A 12,257-nucleotide genomic window follows, 5' to 3' on the forward strand; every position below is an offset into this window, starting at 1 on the left:
ACAGACACACGTAGCCACTTAAAACAATACTTCACTAATAAGAATAATAAGATAAGAATTGTTTTGTGGTAATCACTACTACTGTTTCTTCGTTCAAAATCATCAAAGGGACTCTTGCCTTTGATTGGACAGCCGCTCCATTAATAAATAGAGACAAAAACCTCACTCGAACCCAGCTGTGTCACTGCTGCAGTACACATTTACGCCTGAGGGTGTCAGCAACACTTTTAAGGTCAATCGCGACTGCTTTATTTGAGTGTGATCAAGAGCAGCCTCCTCCTTGTGACGACAGGAAAAGTCGACAGACTCCTCGGCGGCGTTGTCTTTAAAACGCTAAAGTGTCTTTTGTGTTTTTAAGTGCGGTGAAGATGACTTACGTAGTTTGACTTACGTGGTTTTCAACAGTGGGGCGTTTGTTTTGGCACGCTAAGTATAGACGCTAGCCAATTAGCGCTGTTAGCTGGAGGCGTAGCTAAGTTAGCGGCGCGGCTAACTGTCACCGAGTTGTTTAGTTCTGTGTAGAAGGTTCTTCTCAATAAACACATGAGTGTTCCGCTGGTGGTTATACGCCTGGAGTTAGCCGAGCAGTCTCCTTCTCCTCAGGGTTTTCAGTACTCGGCTGGTAAGTTCATGTTTATGTTTAACATGTGCTTTAGCTAGTCTTGGTTAATATTAGAGATTGTTGTAATTCAATTCTTGTTATGACATTCTTCCCATCGACAGTTGTCATTTCAGATATACGCAACTTCATTCTGCCTACAACAAATGACGTCACGTTTTTCCATTTTTATATTCCCCTGGAATAATAACTTGTCAGAATTAATTTGTAGCTATATGAACCTGGATTTATGAATATTTATCATTTCGTTGCATAGACAGAGCTCACACATTTCTCACTCACGTGTTATTTGTTGTCGGAAGTGTTTGAAAGTTGTGATTTTGATTAGGAAGAAATAAATCGCAGTTATCTGTGCATATGTTATCTATATTCAGATTAACAACAACTTGCCACACCTGTCTGCCTCTTCCTTTTCTCCACCCTGACACTGACACCGAGGGGTGAATCTGAAAGGTTTCAAACAAAATTATAAAGAGTTCTTTCCTTGAAATCAGGGGAAATCATCACAATGATTGATAGTAGTATTATTTAGTGACAGTTTGCATCTGTAATGTTGATTTTACTGCCTTCTGTATTTAATCATCCATTACTTCTCCTTTCTCTTTATCTCAGTGTGTGTTGTGTGCAGTGTAAATTCACAGTGCCACATCTCTGCTCGCTGCATAGTGTTGTTTTCAAAAAGCTGTCTCACTTTTGTCCTTTTGTTGTTTGAATGTGCAGTTGAAGACATGTCAGAGGAGGAGCTGCAGGATAAGGCTCTGGGTTTGGCCAAACACACTCTGAGTGGAAAGACCGAGCTGGAAAGAGCAGCTGTGCTGCACCAGCACATCGGCAGCAGAGCCATGGGGGACATGGTGATCGAAACATTTGAACCCTGCCCAGGTGAGACATGCATGTTGCAGGATGTACAAAAACAACGGAGCAGAAACTTACAAAAACTTACAAATAATTAAATAACAACATTTCTGTGTGTGAGCTCTGTTTTAAAGAATAGGAACTGTGATTCGACCAGCGTTAAGTACACAACCTTTATCGATCTGAACACACCCAGTGTCTTGTGAACATGACTTGACAGTATTTTGAAACATTAAACACCTGACATTTGACACTTTTGTCCCTCTATAGGAGGAGGTGAAGACCCTGGTGGTTCAGCTGAGCAGACCAGTGAAGTTCGGGCTGCAAACACTGAGGACACAGAGGCTTCACAGGACAGTGGTGTGATGTCCAGCTCTGCTCCGGACTCTCCCTCCAAGCAGCTGCCTGATCAAATCTCGTTCTTCAGTGGAAACCCTTCTGTGGAGATCATCTATGGAATCATGCACCTTTACAAGACCAAGTCAGTCCCAGCTAACACATGTATATTCATAGCTCCAGACGTTGAGTATAGTTTTAATTAGTTTCATGTTTTTGTCTTGTTGCAGCAAAATGACTTCACTGACTGAAGATGTAAGACGTAGTGCCATGGTGTGTATCCTGACCGTCCCGGCAACCATGACCAGTCATGACCTCATGAAGCTTATGGCTCCATTTAATGATGTGATGGAGCACATGAAGATTATACGGGACTCCACTCCTAACCAGTACATGGTTCTGATTAAATTCCGCGCACAGGTAAAGTCTGAAAGAGACGTACTCTGAAAATCAATCAATGTTTTGCAACAAGAAAACAAAATGTCTTATTTCTTGGAAATGTGATGAAATTTGAGATGGGATGGATGAAAGAATTGCACCATTGTAAATGTCATTTACGATTTGTCCTTTTTTGATTTTTATTCTCAAATGTAGAAATTGAATTGAATGGATCTCAGTGAATGGACAGTCCTTGATTTGTTCATCTCGTTGTTTAGACACCCAGGATGTAATTCTCTTTTTTACCTCTACACTGTTTCCTTTTTTCAGGCAGATGCAGACAGTTTTTACATGGCGTGTAATAGTCGTCCGTTCAATTCCATAGAGGAAGCAGTCTGCCAGCTGGTCTATGTGGAAAGGGCAGAGGTTGTAAAGTCTGAAGAGGTAAACCTTTCCATCTTAGTCACAACTCATTTTATTCCTAAAATTTGCCTCCTAAAGTATTCTAGCAACATCCTTAACTCACAGCCTTTACACCTGGCGTTAGAATCCATTTTCTGTGATCAGATAGCACTTCCCCACATGCATTTACACCTGATATTAGCATGCGTCTCCGGTGTCCACATCAAGATCCGATTGCATTCCAGTCGCAGGCCGAAACTCTAACCCTGACTGGTGTTTTTAAACCTCATAATGACGATGCTCTCAAAAGCCTTGTTTTGTCCACAAATATGAAGCAAAGAAACTGGAAATTATAAACTTTTAAGACGCTGGAAAAAAGAAAAGGAAATTGTTTTAATTCTCAAAATAACATTCAAGCCGATGACTTGATTATATAACTAGTTGACAATTCATTTAGTAATTGATCTCTTTTTAAAAAACTTAAGTTTTTAAAAGTGGTTTTACAGTGATTTTACTCCACATTACAGACACACATTTTACGTTAACTTGCTTGTTCCCTCTGTTTTTTATCAGGGCCTGAGCAGCAACTTATTAATTATTATCAATAATTAAAACAAGCTTTCTGATTTTTCAGCTTCTTCAATGTGAATATTTTTTGGTGTCTTTGCTCCATATAACAATAAATCATTGCAACTGATTCATTTTGGTTTGTGAACAAAACGATGATATTTTCTGACATTTTATGGACCAAACAAATACTCGATTAATCGAGAAAATAATCGTTGTGTTCCTACCCACACACACACACACAATTGTTGGTACCCTTCTGTTAAAGAGAAATCACACATTGCTTCTGAAGCAGAATTGTTTTAAGAAACAAACAATGAAACTGGCCTGGACAAAAATGATGGTACCCGATAAATAATCTGACTATAGGGACATGATAAGATAAGGTGTGTCCTGTAATTAGCATCATATAGCAATTAATCAGACTGCCTATTGGGTGAAAAGTAGTCACTTTGCTGTTTGTGGTCAAATATATGTATAATGTGTACAAAATGGTAAAGACTATACTTGCTCTAATTTCCCGTCCTTTGTCTCCCGCTGTGTCCCTCTCTTTCCTCTCTTTGTCTCTCCCTCTCTCCCTCTCTCCCCAGGGAGCCAGTCTACCAGTGATGGAGGTCACTGAGTTGCCAAAGTGCACCGTGTGCCTGGAGAGAATGGACGAGTCGGTCAACGGCATCCTCACCACTCTGTGCAATCACAGCTTCCACAGCCAGTGTCTCCAGCGGTGGGATTATGTCTCGTGAGTACTCAGTCACTTGATGTCAGGATGCCACTGGAGTTATAGTGCTGCCCTGTGTTTCCTTATATATTGGAAAATATTGCCATGTTACTCATGTCCTTTATCAGACTTGACTATTGGTCACTTCTCTAAGCTTCATGTCACGTCATGTCATGTGTTGTTTTTTTGTCCGTGTCATAACTAGAGATGGGCGATATGGACTAATGAGTAGTATTTATCATGGTAACGATAAATAAACAACAATTCAGCCTCATCTTTTTGACTATAAATCTATCACCACCACCTTCCCGTGGAAAACTAACGAGACTGTCAAAGACTGAAAACCGCTATTCCCTTTTCGTGTAGTTTGAAGTGATGGTCGTAGTAGAGTATTATGTAACATTATATAACATTATTTTAATGTTAAAATACTTTGAGGTTGTCAGGTCTGTGTAAGCTCTGTTGTAATGGGGCAGCGCATTTACTTTATGTGCACTGTAGCGGAGACTGAGAGGGGGGACAGTGAACAGGCTGGATACAGTGCACGTCCTGTAGATGCAACGACGGTGAGGTAAATACGTCCTTTCTGAATTATTGCAGGTCTAACAACATCACTGATAAAGGATACTCAGGGTTAGGGTTAACAACGTATCCTAAACTGTATCGTAAACAGTGACATATCGCACATCTCTAGTCGTAACACACATGCTTCTGTTTTGTAAAAGACTACATGCTGAATATGTGCTCTGTTTTCAGGTGTCCTGTGTGTAGGTACATCCAAACACCAGAACCAGTAGAAGAGAACAAATGCTTTGAATGTGGTGTGCAGGAGGTAAGAGATACCAGACTCACTCTCTCTCTTATAAGCTCGTCTTCTCTTGGCAGTCTTTAAAACTTCACTCCCCCACAGAACCTGTGGATTTGTTTGATCTGCGGCCACATCGGCTGTGGTCGCTACATCAGCCGCCATGCGTACAAGCACTTTGAAGAAACACAGCACACTTATGCCATGCAGCTCACCAACCAACGTGTCTGGGACTACGCAGGAGGTACTGAACTGATGTGGGTCTCCACAATTGTTGTTTCCATTATTTATTAGAGTTATTTGGTCCATTAAATGGCTGACAAATTATAAATGATGTCAGTTAGGGTTTCCCAAAAGTCGCAATGATGTCCTCAAATGTCTTGTTTGAAAAAGTGATCCTGTTTTCTGTCATGTATCCAAAGAATTGTCACATTCAAGAAACTGAATTTATTAAATAGTTAACGGTTAATGTAGAAGTTGTTTACTGATTCATTGTTGCAGCTGCAGCCTGTTGTCAGTTGTGGGATGTAAGTTGTTGTTTTTTTTTGCTGTTGTTATTGCTCTCATTCCCTAGATTTCTCCAGGGAATTATCACATGGTTTCACTTGTTACTAACTATTTATAGCCATTAGACAACAGAATGATTCCCAAATTAGCTGCAACGGACCTGTAAACTTCATTTCAATTGATAAAAGTCTTTTGGCGATTACAGTTCTCCTTCCATCCAAACTATTTTTGTGGAGCGGCTGAACTGACTTAACAAAAGATTGATTAGTTCTGGAGAGAGCAGATCTGATAATCATGGGCACCGACCAAAGAAGAAGCAGATCTGATTAACACAGCACACAGGAACCGTTTTTTCTAGTTTTCTAGTAAGTAATATCTTGGTCCATTAATGTAAATAAAAAAAAAGAATGTTAATTTCTTCCCCCCCAAAAAATTCACATTTAAGAAGCTGACTAAAGTGATCATTGAATTTCAAAGTAGGCGACTACGTTGAGAGTCATTTCATCATTGCAGCCCTCAGCGATAAGAGCTTGTCCTGACTATGACTTAATTTGGACACAGTGTTAATCAATTATTAGTTTCATCTATAAGATATTTGTATCCACAACACTGACTGTCTGATCCACGTCCTCATAGATAACTATGTACATCGTTTGGTGGCCAGCAAGACTGATGGGAAGATGGTGCAGTATGAGTGTGAGGGAGGCACATGCCATGAAGAGAAAATCGATGCACTTCAGCTCGAAGTAAGAATCTCCTTTCTGATGCTTTGTTTGTTAAATCACAACTATAATGATCTAATCTATGGCCCATGTCGACAGTACTCCTACCTGCTCACGAGTCAGCTCGAGTCTCAGAGGATTTACTGGGAGAATAAGATCGCTCGTCTGGAGAAGGAGACGTCTGAGGAGGTACCAACGGATGTGCTCAATATAACCGTCAAGCTTTGAAATAGGCTCATACAAAGAGTAGCTGTTTGTGTGTGTGTGTGTGTGTATGTGTATATATATATACACACACACACATGTACGTACATACATATGAGATAGATATATAGACAGACCTAACTGTATGCATCTTCTTGTGTCACGGTCTTCACTTTAACTCCTGTGTTTGTCCCTCAGATTAACAACATGAAAGCTAAATTTAAGGAAACCTTGGAGCGCTGTGATAACTTGGAGCAACACTTGGGAGAATTGACCAATCAGAAGCAGGGCATGGAGAAAAAGTAGGTGTTACTGGTTTACATTTTGGTTTTTGTACATATTCACATATTTAGAATTTCTGCGTTTGAAGGCTCTTTGTTGCCTGCTTGTGTTGAGTGCACAACAGTTGGGATATATTGATAGAAAAACATCAACTTGGCTTTTTAGCTGACCTGCATTTATTTGCAGCAAAGAATCACTAGTTGTGGGGGGGAAAAAAATTAGAATGGTATTTTTCTCCATTGTGTCTCACATTAGTTTGTATTTGAAAGGTACAAATGACACCTTTCAGATGTTCTGGCTTCACTGTCATTCTGTCATTTGATATGTGATGTTTTTCTGACATTTTCTAAATGGGCAAATGTTGCTTTATACATTTTGTGCCAGTTCTCCTGTCCACTCCCTACTCATTTCCAGGAATGTCCGGAAGCCAATTTTCCAAACAGATTAAATGTCATACAACAGTATGAAATGAATACAGTATCAAACGTTTTCCTGTTATTTTAATACTGCAGTAAGTGATGGATGCCATTGATGGATACAATAGCAGCAGCCATCCTTTGGAGTCTGAAGGGATGTTTCTGTAAAGAACTTGATAATAACAACAGCTCTGTTGTGTGTGTGTGTGTGTGTGTGTGTTGAGGTTGGCTCAGACAAACAGCAGAGTGCTGAAGCTGGGCCAAGAGTTGAAGGACGAGCAGGAAATGAACCGCTGTCTGCGAGTCAATCAGACACAACTGCAGGCACAGCTGGCAGAGAAGGAACGCAAAGGAAAAGAGAGCGGTGAGATTTTCTCTAGAATTTCTAAATGAAATAGATGATGAAATATCACAAGTATCACAAGTCCTCGTACTCTACACACATTGGCAGGACAGTGGCAGCGGCCCAATGGAGTCTTTGTGCTGGCACACGCCTATTTACATCACACCACTCAATCCAAACACTAAAATACAAATGTTACAAATGTTAATGTAAAATGAATATACGTTTAAAAAACTAAACGGTGACAGATAAAATGTAATAGATGAATAAAGCTGCTAAGTAAATGTTTGCCAGCATCTACTGTAGAAACATGTAGATGCAGAATAAGTCATTGCTTCACAATTGCACAGGCAGCACATTTATAAAATGTCAGACAATAATACACAAGTTCTCTCTCTCTTGCATTAGAGTAGTTAATAGTTGAATGGTCATGGCAATGCACTCTCATGTTTTAAATCTATTACACTGAATATTGAACGGGAGCTTGAGTTGAAAACTGAATTAAAATATAAAGCACAGTTGGAATAATATGTGTTAATAATCAGATGAGGTCACCACGTCTTCACACCCACAGTTTGACACTTCATACAAACTCTAATATGAGTATTATTTTCCATTCTGTTATTCAGACAGACTTAAAGAGAAAAGGGGCGTGTGCACCTGACACTTTGGTCTGGTGCCTGCAGCAGCAGCACACTGACTCCTCCTTTGACTCCACCCTCAGTCTGTTGCCAAGTGCTTGTTCAGGGAGGGGACTGTTTGATTTCTCCTCTATCTCTCTATCTATATCTATCTCTCTATCTATCCATCTATCTATCTATCTATACACATAGTCCTTGTAACAAGTAAAGGTTTTTACATGACAATATCTGTGGTTAAAGTGATATCATCGCCCTTAATTACCAAGCCCTGGTGTTGTGTCTTTACACCCTGGAAGGTTGTCATCACCACTTTGCCTGAGGGCGACATCCATGAGCTTTGAATGGAAAAGTTTGTGTCTGTGGTTTAGACACACCTGTATTTTTCCCTCATTGTTTAAAACAGACTTGTGTTGATGTGGAAGACACATGTACCCTTCCTTCCTGTTCACACTAACATGAACCTGTAAATCACAGTCACATCCATTTCACTAATGGAACGGACTGCATTAGCTAGAGTCCGTGAGTCAGTGTTAGTTATAGTGACTGCGGCACTATTACAAACACAGAAACTGCTTTGTCGTCACTGAGCTGACAGAGATTTTAAGTGCGACACGTGTGTATATGTATTCAGTCATGTTTGTCTAACCCTGTAAGTGAAGCACACCTTTGTCCACAGCTCACCTGACACTCGACAAAAGAACAATAAATGTTTCTGCAGGAATTTGCAAACACGAGCAAATGCTTTTTTTTACAGAGCACTTGAAGTTGGTTCATCAAGTATATCCAGATAATCGAGTATGATGCTTTACGCTTGACCTTTTACAGCTCTGTTATCAGCCCCGAGCTAAGTGCTAAAACTCAGCATAATGAGCCACTTTTAGACAAAGGGTTAGTTAATCATGACATGATGTTACAACGTGACCCCTAAAAACAAAAATGAATTAGTTGATTGTTTTCATATAGGTTTCACTCAGCACGGGTTAACAGCACAAATGGATAAATAAAATTGTACATACTGTGAAATTAAGGATATAAAAAGGACACGTTCACGAGTCAACTTTTATTATCGGCCTGCAAACCCATGGATTTTTGTTAGTTTTCTTTCTAGTGTTACAGTTGTGTGTTTTCTCCCTTTGAAATCTGTGCAACATGTGCATGTTTTCTGCAGGAGATCGTAAAGACACGATGATCTCAGAACTGCAGGAGCAGCTGAGAGATATGATGTTTCACCTGGAGACGCAGCAGCAGATCGATCATCTGCCTTCTGAGGCTCGCAGTGAAATCCAGGAGGGACAGCTCAATGTACCAGACGCCCCAGCAGACGGCGCTCCAGGCTCAGCAGAAGTAGGCCCCGCCTCCAGCAGAGGCAGGAGAGGACGGGGCAGAAAGAGGAAGTAGGCAGTGCCAACATTTCCTGGAAAGAGCTTAGAAACTGTCGCTGCCTTTCATACATCAGAGCACACGCAGGACACATGATGACTGAACATCTTTAAAACAGAGTAGTGTTCTCTTTCCACAGAAACAAACGTGTGTGTGGAGTGTTAAGTCATGAAATTCTCAACCAATCCAAATCTATTTTGGTTGTAAATGGTATTTATTTGATCGTGTAATTCTCTGTAACCGCACTACTTACCAAAGTCTGAAAATGTAAAGGTACTACTTTTAATTTGACATGTGAGAGCTGGGCAGAGAGAAGCTGCTTTCTGAATGTATTTGCTTTGTTGAAAGTAAAATTCTGATGATGTTTTTCTACTGTTTGTCCTTTGTAGCCTCAACTTTGTGAGTTCTTATTTTTTTTTAATCATTTGTAAATTGTTTGTGAATTGAAGACTGTAAATATACTCAGGTTGACAAAGATGGATCCTGGAAGGTCCGTGGGCAGGAAGCAATGCTTTACCCACTGAGTTATTTTTAACCATGGAAATGAGTTTACTGCAGGAAGTACCACTGCATGGAATCATGGAAGGTACTAATCATCACAATAACCCATCAGTTTATAGTGGGGGCAGATGTAACATACAGGGCACACCTACAGGGCAATTAGATATCACAGGAAGTCGGCGAAAGAGCTGTAATTACCTCTGCCGAGGAGTTCATGTTTTTGTTGTGTCTCCTGCAGGTTTAGTCCAACAGGATTGACCATGACTGTGGTGTCAATCAAAGACAAAGCCATGAGCCCATATTTGGAGCAGATCCAGTTAAATAAATGAGTAAAATAATTAGAGCTGCAACGAACGATTAATCTGTCGATTATTTTCTTGATTAATCGTTTGGTCCATAAAATATTAGAAAATCTTAAAAAATGTCGATCAGTGTTCGTCAAACCTGGAAATGATGATTTTCTCAAATGTCTTGAATGATTCACTTTTAATGATTTCTTTGTTATCCAGAGCAAAGAAGTGAAGAAAATACTCACATTTAAGAAGCTGAAACAATCAGAAATCTTGTTTTAATCCTGAAAAAAGCTTCACAACGATTAATCGATTATCAAAATAGTTGTTGATTGATTTATTAATCGATTAATTGTTTCAGCTCTAAAAATAATCAATGGGTAGATCCAGGGATTTGTTTTGTCATGGTCTGAATCATGGTGAGTCGCTGTAATAAATAAACTTTTATTTATTCATATAAATCAAGGAAAACTCGAAAACTGGATCTGGATCCTGCAACCTGCAAGATGAGAACACAGAGAGAGAGAGAGAGGGAAGGAAGGAAGGAAAGACACACACTAGGAAGAGAAAGAGACAAGGTTAATGACATAATAATAAAGTCATATTCATATCCTGAGTGTGAGAGAGTGAGTGTGCGTGCACCACAGGAAAATCCCCCAGCAGTCTGGGTCTATAGCAGCATAACTAAGAGATGGTCCAGGTTTCCCTGAACCAGCTCTAACTATAAGCTTTATCAAAAAGGAAAGTTTTAAGTCTAACTTTAAATACAGAGAGAGGCTCCGCCTCCCGAACTGTCATACAGTTGATAATAATCACGATGATAATCACGACTCTACACTGGCTCATTGATCTGTAGCATCATGTTTACATAGGTTGTAGTAAAACAGCAGCTGCAGGCCAACCTGTTTCATACCTGTTTCACACCGGTTTCACACCTGTTTCACACCGGTTTCATACCTGTTTCACACCTGTTTTACACCTGTTTCACACCAGTTTCACACCTGTTTCACACCAGTTTCACACCTGTTTCATACCAGTTTCATACCTGTTTCACACCTGTTTCATACCTGTTTCATACCTGTTTCACACCTGTTTCACACCTGTTTCATACCTGTTTCACACCTGTTTCATACCTGTTTCATACCTGTTTCACACCTGTTTCATACCTGTTTCATACCTGTTTCACACCGGTTTCATACCTGTTTCACACCTGTTTCATACCTGTTTCATTCCAGTTTCATACCCAAAGTCAAATAAAAGTCATTGTTAAAACAAAAAAAGAATGAACTTTGTACAAATGCTGAGAAATATTTGTGTACAATGTGTTTTTAAAATCTTGGTTAAAAAAAATAATAAAGTGACTGAATTCATTTGTGACTAAATATTTGTTTTAAATGTAATATTTTATAGACTACGTGGCTGATCTGATATATATCTATCTAGCTATATGTATATATATATACATATACATATATTATTATAGCTATTACTTACAGATACTTACAGCAGTCTGTTACAATCTGTCTGCACTGTTGAAAATTGTCCTGCTAAAACGCTGTTTCATTTCACTGTGAATATGATTAAAATATAATATAATAATAAAAACCCACTTGACTCACGACGTCACCCAAAATAATGTAAACCACTGAATCAACAGAAGTTCACAGACCTGCCACCAGGCTCCTCACGGACGACACCAGCTGTCAATCACGCGTGTAAATCTTCCTGTTGTGGGACTAATAAAGCATTATCTCATCTCATCATGTTCTATTGAAGAAGAGCTGAAACAGAATATCCTAAAGGTGAATAAAATAATTAGGACAGAGACGAAGTAGCTAGAATGGTTGTATAAAACACAGCAACACAAGTGTGAGTGAACCTCTGCACCTTCTTTTTAATAAATTAATAAAGAGAACTGCGACAGCAAGTGAAAACATTTACATTAGTCTTATAGCAAAGGCAGTAGTCGTGTTCAAATCGACATTAGCTGCATTGTGTGTGCAGCTTTTGTTTTATCTCTTCATTTTGTGTATTTTACAAGCTGTGGTGTCTCTAAATTTGCTTATGAGGTTTGAGGTTATTATTTACGGCCCAAGCACCGACTGCAGCAAAGACCCTGTTTATTATCCACTAATTCTTCTGGTTTTTTTTCATCATCATATTTTTCTTTTTATTTCACTTACGTGTCGCACACAAAAACTCCTCATCGGGAACCACGAAACGTACGCTACGACCACGTTTTAGTGCGATTCTATGAATTATGCAGGAATTATTGTTACAAACACATTATT

At 39.4% G+C, this 12,257-nt stretch overlaps 1 protein-coding gene across 1 annotated transcript; it reads left to right on the forward strand.

Annotated features, from left to right (window-relative positions):
* Positions 1-228: 228 nt before the first annotated feature.
* Positions 229-9,552, forward strand: brap (BRCA1 associated protein). Its single transcript, XM_058618128.1, has 13 exons — positions 229-622; positions 1,340-1,501; positions 1,745-1,955; positions 2,041-2,230; positions 2,519-2,632; positions 3,748-3,896; positions 4,632-4,707; positions 4,786-4,924; positions 5,824-5,933; positions 6,009-6,098; positions 6,312-6,415; positions 7,036-7,175; positions 8,964-9,552. The coding sequence occupies exons 1-13, from the start codon at positions 544-546 to the stop codon at positions 9,191-9,193; spliced, it is 1,794 nt and encodes a 597-aa protein (XP_058474111.1). The 5' UTR covers positions 229-543; the 3' UTR covers positions 9,194-9,552.
* The last annotated feature ends 2,705 nt before the right edge of the window (positions 9,553-12,257 follow it).

Source organism: Solea solea, chromosome 19 (assembly GCF_958295425.1).
Source record: "Solea solea chromosome 19, fSolSol10.1, whole genome shotgun sequence".
Lineage (NCBI taxonomy): Eukaryota > Metazoa > Chordata > Actinopteri > Pleuronectiformes > Soleidae > Solea > Solea solea.

Excerpts from the sequence above, each read along its gene's own strand:
- brap (XM_058618128.1), top strand. The coding sequence starts at position 544 with ATGAGTGTTCCGCTGGTGGTTATACGCCTGGAGTTAGCCGAGCAGTCT. Across the intron at positions 1,956-2,040 it reads ATGCACCTTTACAAGACCAA|CAAAATGACTTCACTGACTG; the intron begins GTCAGTCCCAGC and ends GTCTTGTTGCAG. Across the intron at positions 5,934-6,008 it reads TCGATGCACTTCAGCTCGAA|TACTCCTACCTGCTCACGAG; the intron begins GTAAGAATCTCC and ends CCATGTCGACAG.